The sequence below is a fragment of the Doryrhamphus excisus genome, chromosome 22 (genome assembly GCF_030265055.1).
Source record: "Doryrhamphus excisus isolate RoL2022-K1 chromosome 22, RoL_Dexc_1.0, whole genome shotgun sequence".
NCBI lineage: Eukaryota > Metazoa > Chordata > Actinopteri > Syngnathiformes > Syngnathidae > Doryrhamphus > Doryrhamphus excisus.
In genome coordinates, this window is record NC_080487.1 from 14,496,366 (window position 1) to 14,507,500 (window position 11,135).

An 11,135-nucleotide genomic window follows, 5' to 3' on the forward strand; every position below is an offset into this window, starting at 1 on the left:
GCAGGGAACAAAAGAATGGTTGACACAAAAAGTGAATTCCAACAAAAGATTTTATTTCACGAATACAGTTTTATAAAATCAGCAACTTTGCATCAATGCCAATCTAAATAGGGTGCCGTGTGTGTGTGTGTGTGTGTGTGTGTGTGTGTGTGTGTGTTAGTGTATAGCTTAATAAGGCAACATGCAGTTATCTATTTGTAATGCTAAGAACAGACACATCCCATTCACATATACACACTCTGCTGGTCTTGTTACCATGCGCACACACACACACACACACACACACACACACACACACACACACACACTAATAAGCTGGGCAGGTCAACAGCAAGTGAGCGTGTTATTGTATTGTTACAGTGAAATGGTGCTAGTAGAACTACATATCCCATCACTCCTCCTTTTGCACACCCACACACACACATAAATTACAATACTGTAATGCCATGCAAACCAAAACAAGTACACAACAAATTAAAAATAACATGTATTCATAGTTCAGGCTGTGTGAAGTATTACTTATTGCTACTTTAATTCCGTAGACGTCTTATTGCCAATGTGGTCTTCCTAATTGTTACTTCTGCTCTGTGTGGCAGTTTGCACGTTGTGTGTGTTTCATGCATATTGGTGTGTGGAGGGTCAGAAGGTTGCAGGAACAAGACAAGGCTGCATAATTAGGGCGACACGTGACACACCGTTGGGTAGGAGGCAGGGAGGGGGCCAGAGTGCTGCTGCTGTTGCATCTGGAAGAGTCCCATCAGCTTGGGTTTGGTTCCAAGAAAAGTAACCAAAAAAAAATCAAGAAATAAGAGTAAGAAATAAGAATTGGAGTCTGGGAGAGCGAGAGGCCACGGAGAACAGGTCCTGATGTGAGCTAATAATCCTGATGGAGGACACACACAAGTGTTATTTTTTGTGAGAATATTAAGAAAATGTTATTTTTTTCACACAACAAATCTGCTAATTTGTTGTGTGCAATTATCATTCATTTAGATTACAGCATAGAATATTTTTAAAATCCTAGACATTTTCTGTTTGTTTCAGTTGTTCTGTTATTGTCATTGCAATTCTTTTTGTTGGTGCCTTCTGTTTTCCTTTTTCTTCTTGCTCTGGTCCGGCCGCTCCAAATTTGCATAACAACAAAACATCAAATAAGCCATATAACACTCCATATAATAGGGATGGTGTAGCTTCCACCTTTCCCTGTTTAGCATGTAAGGGTGTTTAGATCAATAAATACTATCTGCCCCAATGGCTGGACAGGAGAAAAACAACGTTACCTCTCCACCTTGGCCGCCTTGCTCCATCCCCCCGTATTGTCCCTGCAAGTAGGCAGCAGACTCCTCCTATGGAGGTGGACACAAACGACAAGACAAAGAAAGGTAAATAACACATAACACATGATACGGTATGTGCGCTTTCATGGCTATGGTGACTGTGACCTGGTTCAGGAGCCCGGTTGAAGCAGCGACGTTCTCCACCCCTTCCACGGCTGCCTGCGACACCTCGTTAGCGCCGGACACGGCTGTGTCTGCGACAATGTTGGCCTGGTCCACGGTCCTGTTGGCCACTGCGGAGTAGGAACAAGGACCGATTTGTGAAAGTTGGTTCTCTTTAGTAAGTTAGTAAGCCATCAGTATGTAAGTGTTGAGCGACGCTGAGACATTTTTGAGACATAGATGACCTTGTATTGGTACAATTCTACTCACCCGTGTTGACTGATGACACAACTCCCTCCTTGGTCTTGTTACCTGAAGACAGACAATGGCAAAAGAAGCAGTTTACTATTTGAGTCACCTGTCTCAAGCAATCAGCTCCTTCCATCCATCCATCTTTTTCCGTTTGGGTTTCAGGGTTGACCTACTTCATCCAACTTCATCCAGGAGTTCACAGGACAGTTGAAAGATCTCCTGCACCGAACACCTCCCCAGGGAGGCATACGGGAGGCATCCTGATCACATACCCGTGCCACCTCAACGGTTCTACTCCCGAGTTTCTCCAGGATGACATTTCCGCTCGTACTGGTAATGTTATCCTTTGAAGCACTACCCAAAGGTCATGGCCGTGGGTGAAGGTAGGACCTTAGATCAACCAGTAAATTGAGAGCTTGAGAATCCAGAACAGGCCGATGCAGAGTCCGCAACAATTTGCCTATCGATCTTGCATTTTCTCTTTCCCTCACACGCAAATTCAGATTGTTGTTTGCACTGCAACAGAGTGAAACCGCTCTTGTTTGGGTGCGCGTCTCCCTAAGGGGCTAAATCATTTGGATACATACTTGGATCCCCTCAGATCGAAGCTGCCCTATGTAGTCTTTGAGCATGAACTGCCCTTGTGCTTCAGTGCTAGCATGTCCACTCCCGCTCCTTCTGTCGTCTCCTCATGAAGAGTGTGCACCCCCAGTATACCGTGCATGTGCTCGTTACAAGCAGATTAAAGGCACTTATTATTACATAATCTGCCCTGTTGAGGGATAGAGAGGGATGAACGTGGGATGGGAAGGAGGATGATGTCGGCGGCACACAAAGTCTTTATACTTTCATGCGGAAGCTGTCATTCTTCATGGCCCGTCTGGTCTCTCGTTTATTCAACAGCCAACACTGTTGCAGCAACCCCCCCCCCCCACACACACACGCAATGACACAGCTTCTTTTTATTTTATGTATTATTTTTCCAACCCGCCACATGCTCCAGCGTCACTCCATCCCTGATGATGATGATGATGATCTGTGGATCTGTGATGTAACACCTCCATCCCTCCGTCCTCTCCTTTTTACCCCCCACAGGGTGGGGGGGGGGGGTTTGGGGGTCGGTTGAAGGTGTTAAATCATCCGAGAGGCACGCAGAGGAAGAGGTGGCGCAGTGCTCATGCGTCTCTCTGGTTTTTATTACATAATTAGACTAAAACACTGACCCGCTCCAACCCCCCGCCTCCTGCTGTGTTGCTAATGTCACCCCTCTTAATGTTTGGGAAGCCTCGGAGTAACCTTGAGATGTGACGCAGTTGCCCAAGCAAGGCTCCCATGTTGTAAGAATAAGCACATATTTATCGCACTAGCAAAAGCATTAGCATATTTTTCTGTCATCTGTCCCGCAACCTTGTCACTCATGGCCCACCCCCCACCCCCGCCTGCACCACTTCTTCTGCAGCCCCCCCTCCTCCGTCTCCCTGTGTCCCAACACGCGCATGCATCCTCCATCCCAGTGCCTTACCGACATACATCACCCCTTCTTTGGTCTTGGCTGCAGCCTCCTCCATGCCGGCTTTGGTCTTTTCGGCGGCCGCCACCACCCCCTCTTTGGCCATGGAGAACCCCTTCATGAGTGCATCCATCTTGGGGCGACAACGGGACTGGGCTCCCCTGCTCCAAAAACTGGGCCTGGATGGTTAGTCGTGTGTGACTGTGTTGCTGCAGGACAGTGATGCAGAGTGCAGGATGGGAGATGTCACTCTGTGTGTGTGTGTGTGTGTGTGTGTGAGTGTGTGAGTGGCTCCGCCTCCTTTGGTTGCTCCAGCTGAGAGAGGAGGGGGTCGAGCAGCCACGAGGCCAGAGAAATGCTGCAGCAATTTCCACATCCACTTCCCCCCCACCTGTCATCCATCACTCTGGGCTTGATTGGCATGTCGCCGTGGAAACACCTCCTGGAGATGCTGAGCTGATGGTTACATAATATCTGAGATGATATCACATAACCCCCCCCCCCCCCCCCCCCCCCTTTACTCTACACATTGACTCCAAGTGCCTCATTTATTTCTGTTTTTTGGTCCGGCATTGCCACTGCGACCTCAACCGAACCTTTTTTTTATCGTCGCCACTCTTGCAGTCTTTTCAATGACAATGAGAGGAGCAGAAATGCTTAGTCATCATTTGGATGCCTTCATTTGCCACGATTTCCTAGAGGGACAATGCTTGTGGCTTGAGCCCCTGTCTCCAAAACACATTTATCAGTGGTGTTTTCATGTCAACAGGTCCAGATTAACCCGGGAAATGTTGTTTCACCTGGCAAAGTCCTGATGTTTGTATAACTATGCTTCTGTACTGTCTTTCGCAGTTAATTTCTTCTCTTCACCTGTGTGCCAACATAAATTATCAGTTGGATATTGTACGTAAGTGTCCAGTTAAATCTCATGTGTTGTAAAAGTTTATTCCTTAAAGGGAACTGGCTATTGTGAGTTAAATTGTATTTTTTTCAGTAGGACATGCCGATGCACACACTACAATGAGACACGGCCCGTTGAGTCAGCCATAATGTTTTGACAGCATCAAAGCTTTATTTGTATTCATCACTATGGCGGCCTGTAGTGGACAAAAGGAATAACGATTTCAATTACAAAAGGCAATTCCATGTCAGCCCATTCAGACAGGTTCAGTTTTATCTCATGGAATGTAAAGTTTGAACATATACGAATACATAGTCACACAAAGGTTGTAAGTTACACAAAATTACAAGAAAATAGTAAAATAGAGTCCTATAAAGGACACTACAGTCGCAGGGCTACCTATAGTATTTGTCAGCCTTTTGTGGTAGTAGGTCTGCAAGGATTTTAAGACCCTGCCATTCAATGTGACACAACTTTGCTGTTTGGGTTGATGAAATTCCTTGTGGCCTGGCGCCCAGCTGCACCGGCCACGCCCCGAGGAACCCACACGCTCCGGCCCCGCTGCCACCGGCGGCCCACGGAGGCCCCGCCCTCGCTGGGGTCCCGAGACGGCTCAAGCCACGCCAACCCGGTGGCCAAGCCACGCCTCGGTCCAGGCCGCCGAAGGCGGCCCCGCCTCCCGCGGCGGCCCGGGCCCCGCCTCCCGCGGCGGCCCGGGCCCCGCCTCCCGCGGCGGCCCGGGCCCCGCCTCCCGCGGCGGCCCGGGCCCCGCCTCCCGCGGCGGCCCGGGCCCCGCCTCCCGCGGCGGCCCGGGCCCCGCCCCGCCTCGGGCCCCGCCTCGGCCCGGGCCCCGCCCCGGGCCCCGCCTCGGCCCGGGCCCCGCCTCGGCCCCGCCTCGGCCCGGGCCCCGCTCCCGCTCCCGCGGCGGCCCCGCCTCGGCCCGAGCCCCGCTCCCGCGGCGGCCCCGCCTCGGCCCGAGCCCCGCTCCGGCGGCGGCCCCGCCTCGGCCCGAGCCCCGCTCCGGCGGCGGCCCCGCCTCGGCCCGAGCCCCGCTCCGGCGGCGGCCCCGCCTCGGCCCGAGCCCCGCTCCGGCGGCGGCCCCGCCTCGGCCCGAGCCCCGCTCCGGCGGCGGCCCCGCCTCGGCCCGAGCCCCGCTCCGGCGGCGGCCCCGCCTCGGCCCGAGCCCCGCTTCGGCGGCGGCCCCGCCTCGGCCCGAGCCCCGCTTCGGCGGCGGCCCCGCCTCGGCCCGAGCCCCGCTTCGGCGGCGGCCCCGCCTCGGCCCGAGCCCCGCTCCGGCGGCCCCGCCTCGGCCCGAGCCCCGCATGGGCGGCGGCCCCGCGGACACCGGCGGCCGCCACCCGGCACCGCCCCAGGTTCCGTTCCTCGCCGGCCGCTGCAGACTGCTCGCCGGCGGCCGCCGCCTTAATAATGCTCTTTGGTCGCCGGCGGCCGCCGCCTTAATAATGCTCTTTAGTCGCCGGCGGCCGCCGCCTTAATAATGCTCTTTAGTCGCCGGCGGCCGCCGCCTTAATAATGCTCTCTAGTCGCCGGCGGCCGCCGTCTTCCTAATGCTCTCTCGTCGCCGTCGCCGCCGTCTTCCTAATGCTCTCGCGTCGCCGTCACCGTCGCCGCCGTCTTCATAATGCTCTCTAGTCGCCGCCGCCGCCGCCGCCGCCGCCGCCGCCGCCGCCGCACTCTTCAGCAGAGTAAGACAAAGCTTACATTAGCCACAACTTCACCGTTGAGAAAACACAGTATATGATTGCCCATCATAACGTTTAGGGTTAGGGTGTCATGAAAAAACCCCATCAAACATCAACACAATATATCTATTCTATATATATCTACAACAGACTTGGATAGTCGTGTGCAAGAATAACCTATTTACGTGGCTTAAAACAAGTACTTTAACAGATATTTCTTTCATAGACAGTCCCGCAAAGCACGCTGGGATGTGCGCCTATCGACTCTACATTATGAAGAGGACAAGGAACTGCTGATTATGATGCGGGCGAGGGAGGATGTCAATTAAGGGCCTCAATTCTTTCATTTCTTCTCCTTAAAAATTATTTTCATGTCAATCTTGGCCATGTTATTTGTATCATGTGTCATTTGTGTGGTCTCAACATACACTTGTCAGTCCCAAATACAGTCAACTTCATCTATGTATGTCCGTCACAGGCCACCGTACTGATCCGCCAGTCAGCGATGACGTTACGTGAAATACAACTAATCAAATAAAAACTCTTTTTTCACAGCACCCTACGAACGGTGCCCAAGGTGCTTCACGAAAGTATTAGAAAGTATTTAAGTACTTAGAAAGTATTATTTCTCTTGTTATAGTGTGTAAAATCATTGTGAAACACGACGTCACATCCGCGCTGAAACTTCCTGTTTGCACTTCCTGGTTTCGTCCGGAACATGGCGCCGACCATCCCAATCACGCTGTGTCAATCTGTTTGCAGCCAAGCTCAAGTATTCTACAGGGAATGCCGTAAGTACGTGTTTATTTCATGTTTTGAGATGTCAAAAACGCTGCAACATCGGTGCCGTGTTAAAACAACCGACGATGTATATGTTCAAGCTAAAATGCTAGGCCATAGTCGTACCTCCGTTGGACATTCATCGACTACTGTTTGTAAAACTAATAGACGTGATTTTAGAAACTTTTTATCGAAAATGCTTGAGAATATATTGAAAATGCTTGAGAATATGTAACATGTGTATCGCTTTGTTTTTTTCTACTTTTCAACACTGTTACAGGCATGTGTTTGGCCAGCTATTGTCGGCCGGGTTGAGCGTGAACCAGGAAGTGCGGGGATCTCGTGTGTTCTCTCGTTGCTGGGTAGTCGAAAAAGAAAGTTGCCGGGAAGCAGCAGGCAACCGTGTTTCTTTCCCTGACGAAATCAGGCCGCCCCTTACCACGGTATGGGGCTGAAAATACTGACAGTTAACACCGCCACGACCGTGAAAATGTGCCCAAGTTAACTGTTTGTCTTTCAACAGCATCGTTTTCATTGGCGCCAACTTCATTCGGTATCGAGTCGGCGTTCCAACACCCTGACGGAGAACACCGGAGTTGCCATCTAACTCTGACGCCACACAAGCAATGCTACAAGGTCAGTATCAAAGTTTCAAGTCACGTTGAAGCACGAATAGTGGCGTTTCGCTCCGACAATAGGACAATACACAGTACATAAACGATGTCGAAGTTGACGAGCTGAAGCCGTGGCCGTCATTTTGTGGACATACAGTCCCTGACAAAAGTCTTGTCGCTTATCCAAGTTGTAGGAACAACAAATAATAACTTGACTTGTAGTTGCTCAATTGGAATCAGAAATGACTTGTATGAAAGGCAAAGCCCTCTAGATTATGCTTTTTATATCAAAATAAAGTTTTGTACCATTCATTGAGTTTTATCATTTCATTAGGACATAAAGGTCAGATTTTGCTTGGACAAAAGTCTTGTCGCATACAAAAAAATGTAGAAATAATACATATACTTAATTTTGAATACACAAATATGCTACAATAACATCAGAACATAAAGTCATTGTACCTTGGAAAAAAGAATTAATATTGTGTATGGCTTCCATGAGCTTGGAGGACTGCATCCATACATCTTGGCAATGACTCAAATAACTCATCTGGAATGGCCAAGAAAGCAGTCTTGCAGGACTCCCAGACTTCATCAGGATTTTTCGGCTTCATCTTCCAAGCCTCCTCCTTCATCTTACCCCAGACACGCTCAATAATGTTCATGTCTGGCGACTGGGCTGGCCAATCCTGGAGCACCTTGACCTTCTTGGCTTTCAGGAACTTGGATGTGGAGGCTGAAGTATGAGAAGGAAGCAGAATTTGCCCTTTCTTGTGGTTTGGAATGTAATGGGCAGCGAGAATTTCTTGATATTTCAGGCTGTTGGTTGTTGATGAAGGAGGAGGCTTGGAAGATGAAGCCGAAAAATCCTGATGAACTCTGGGAGTCCTGCAAGACTGCTTTATTGGCCATTCCAGATGAGTTATTTGAGTCATTGCCAAGACGTAAGGATGCAGTCCTCCAAGCTCATGGAAGCCATACACAATATTCATTCTTTTTTCCAAGGTACAATGACTTTATGTTCTGATGTTATTGTAGCATATTTGTGTATTCAAAAATAAGTATATGTATTATTTCTACATTTTTTTGTATGCGACAAGACTTTTGTCCAAGCAAAATCTGACCTTTATGTCCTAATTAAATGATAAAACTCAATGAATGGTACAAAACCTTATGTTGATATAAAAAGCATAATCTAGAGGGCTTTGGCTTTCATGTAAGTCATTTCTGATTCCAATTGAGCAACTACAAGTCAAGTTATTATTTGTTGTTCCTACAACTTGGATAAGCGACAAGACTTTTGTCAGGGACTGTAATTGGCGCGCAGCATGCTCCAAATAACGGAAGCAATTGTTTCAACCGCTTCATTTGCAATCCATAACATAATGTCAACGACTTTGGCCCAAATTGACACCGATTTATTAAAAGTATATTTCGCTACCCTGGTCATAGTCAATGACAACTGAAGGTAAAAGTGTTTTATTTTTAAATATTTCTTTTGACGTGAAAATCCCTTGATGTCCTGGTTAAGTCGTGTGCATGGCGTGTTAAGTTCGTGCCTGTTGCCATCAGAGGCGAGGCATCTCGTAGGTGAGTGTAAGCCGCTGATTTCATCTTTGAGCATCGTTGTGACAACGGAAGAGAAAACACTCATAACCCTTCCCCCTTATTCGGTCTATTTTAATGGCGACTAAAAAAAAAACTCACTTCTAAACACCACATCATTACAATAAGTATTCAATGCAGTAATGAATTTCATAAAACTCAGTATTTCATTACAGCAAAGGAATAGCAGCTAATCTTCCTACTTCTGTTACAGATGAAAAGCCGCTTGGCGCTTAACAGCCCGTGGGATCCCTCTGCATCCATCTCAACATGAGCTCCAAATCGTCATGTGATGCCATACGTTCTCCAGTGGACTGTTTCACCTATTGCACGCACAAGACGCCATTTTCTGGAGCTTCAACCTTTTGCGTCCATCAGCAGTCTGTCGGCCCCTGGGGAAGGACTCATGTAACCGTGTTGGCACACCATCAACAACATGGCCTCGGCGTTCTTCACAGGTAGGAAGACTTGTTCAAGTAAATGACATGATACATACACACATGTAGCACAGTAACACAGGATAAATGAATAGATGACAAAAGATATGCAATTCATACACGAGTGCCATGACTAATGCTTTGGCTGGAAAGGTTGCTCTGGCTGTTACAGCACAATGTTAGCCGGCCACATGGAGGTCATTACAATTGGCCTACATTTCTTCCCAGCTCTGACAGCTACTCTCTTCTTAATCACCACTTGTACTCTTTGTTAAAGCTTAAGGCTAAACCAACTGTAACACTTGTCTACACGAGGGGAGCATCTGTTGACAACAATGGAAGTATTTTGCAATAATCTAGTCATGTTAGTACTTACAAAAAATGTCACACTTTGTATAAGGAATGTTTTTGCAGTATTTATGGGTTACAATCGCTCCAATTGTTGTGTACTTTTTTGGACCTTTAAAAGCATTTGTTTCTATCTTTTTTTTTTCTAAAAAATTGTATTTGTAGTATTTTAAATGCATGCAAGTGACCACTATATGGCGGAATTTCCAAACAATATTAGCAGTACCTAAATAAAAAAAAAAAAAAAAAATTCCCAAGTACAGTCGCATTAATTTTAAGTGACCACTAGATGGCGGAAATTCACAGTTTCAGTTGCAGTAATTTTAAGTGGCCACCAGATGGCGGAATTTCACATTTTAAGTTGCAGTACTTTTAAGGGACCACCAGATGGCGGAAATTCCCAAGTATAGTTGCAGTCATTTCGAGTGGCCACTAGATGGTGGAAATTCCCAAGTATAGTTGCAGTCATTTTAAGTGGCCACCAGATGGCGGAATTTTACATTTTAAGTTGCACTGCTTTTAGGTGACCACCAGATGGCGGAAATTCCCAAGTATAGTTGCAGTAATTTCAAGTGTCCACTAGATGGCGGAATATCCCAAGGTAAGTTGCACTGCTTCTAAGTGACCATCAGATGGCGGAATTTCACATTTTAAGTTGCACTGCTTTTGGTGACCACTAGATGGCGGAATTTCACATGTTAAGTTGCACTGCTTTTGGTGACCACTAGATGGCGGAATTTCACATGTTAATTTGCAGTACTTTTAAGTGACCACCAGATGGCGAAATTTCACATTTGAAGTTGCACTGCTTTTGGTGACCACTAGATGGCGGAATTTCACATTTTTAGTTGCACTGCTTTTGGTGACCACTAGATGGCGGGATTTCACATGTTAAGTTGCAGTACTTTTAAGTCACCACTAGATGGCGAAATTTCACATTTTAAGTTGCACTGCTTTTGGCGACCACTAGATGGCGGGATTTCACATATTAAGTTGCAGTACTTTTGGTGACCACTAGATGGCGGAATGTCACATTTTAAGTTGCACTGCTTTTGGTGACCACTAGATGGCGGAATTTCACATATTAAGTTGCAGTACTTTTAAGTGACCACCAGATGGCGAAATTTCACATTTTAAGTTGCACTGCTTTTGGTGACCACTAGATGGCGGGATTTCACATTTTTAGTTGCACTGCTTTTAAGTCACCACTAGATGGCGGGATTTCACATTTTAAGTTGCACTGCTTTTAAGTCACCACTAGATGGCGGGATTTCACATTTTAAGTTGCACTGCTTTTGGTGACCACTAGATGGCGGGATTTCACATGTTAAGTTGCACTGCTTTTGGTGACCACTAGATGGCGGGATTTCACAATTTAAGTTGCAGTACTTTTAAGTGACCACTAGATGGCGGAATTTCACATATTAAGTTGCAGTACTTTTAAGTGACCACCAGATGGCGAAATTTCACATTTTAAGTTGCACTGCTTTTGGTGACCACTAGATGGCGGGATTTCACATTTTTAGTTGCACTGCTTTTGGTGACC

The 11,135-nt window shown here is 47.6% G+C and overlaps 1 protein-coding gene and 1 long non-coding RNA gene across 4 annotated transcripts in view; one reads left to right on the forward strand and one right to left on the reverse strand.

Moving 5' to 3' along the window:
• Positions 1-32: 32 nt before the first annotated feature.
• sncgb (synuclein, gamma b (breast cancer-specific protein 1)) lies at positions 33-3,478 on the reverse strand. The gene is made up of 5 exons (XM_058062398.1): positions 3,214-3,478; positions 1,710-1,751; positions 1,443-1,570; positions 1,281-1,346; positions 33-883 (listed from the first exon to the last, which is right to left on the reverse strand). The coding sequence occupies exons 1-5, from the start codon at positions 3,332-3,334 to the stop codon at positions 875-877; spliced, it is 366 nt and encodes a 121-aa protein (XP_057918381.1). The 5' UTR covers positions 3,335-3,478; the 3' UTR covers positions 33-874.
• Positions 3,479-6,435: 2,957 nt separating this feature from the next.
• The window catches only part of LOC131109659 (uncharacterized), a 4,810-nt gene continuing 110 nt past the window's right edge, over positions 6,436-11,135 (forward strand). Inside the window, exons 1-5 of one of the 3 annotated variants that reach the window (XR_009120770.1) lie at positions 6,436-6,600; positions 6,866-7,028; positions 7,109-7,221; positions 9,019-9,262; positions 10,113-11,135. The exon at positions 10,113-11,135 is cut by the window's right edge and continues 36 nt beyond it. This is a non-coding gene — a long non-coding RNA (uncharacterized LOC131109659). The remainder of the gene's footprint in view (positions 6,601-6,865; positions 7,029-7,108; positions 7,222-9,018; positions 9,263-10,112) is intronic. The other 2 variants (XR_009120769.1, XR_009120768.1) reach the window with 2 other exon arrangements.

Bases quoted from the DNA above. Each gene is read 5' to 3' on its own strand.
- sncgb (XM_058062398.1), bottom strand. From the start codon at position 3,334: ATGGATGCACTCATGAAGGGGTTCTCCATGGCCAAAGAGGGGGTGGTG. The intron at 1,752-3,213 runs GTAAGGCACTGG...GTCTGTCTTCAG, and splicing joins AGAAGGGGTGATGTATGTCG to GTAACAAGACCAAGGAGGGA. The intron at 1,571-1,709 runs GTGAGTAGAATT...CCTACTCCGCAG, and splicing joins TGTGTCATCAGTCAACACGG to TGGCCAACAGGACCGTGGAC.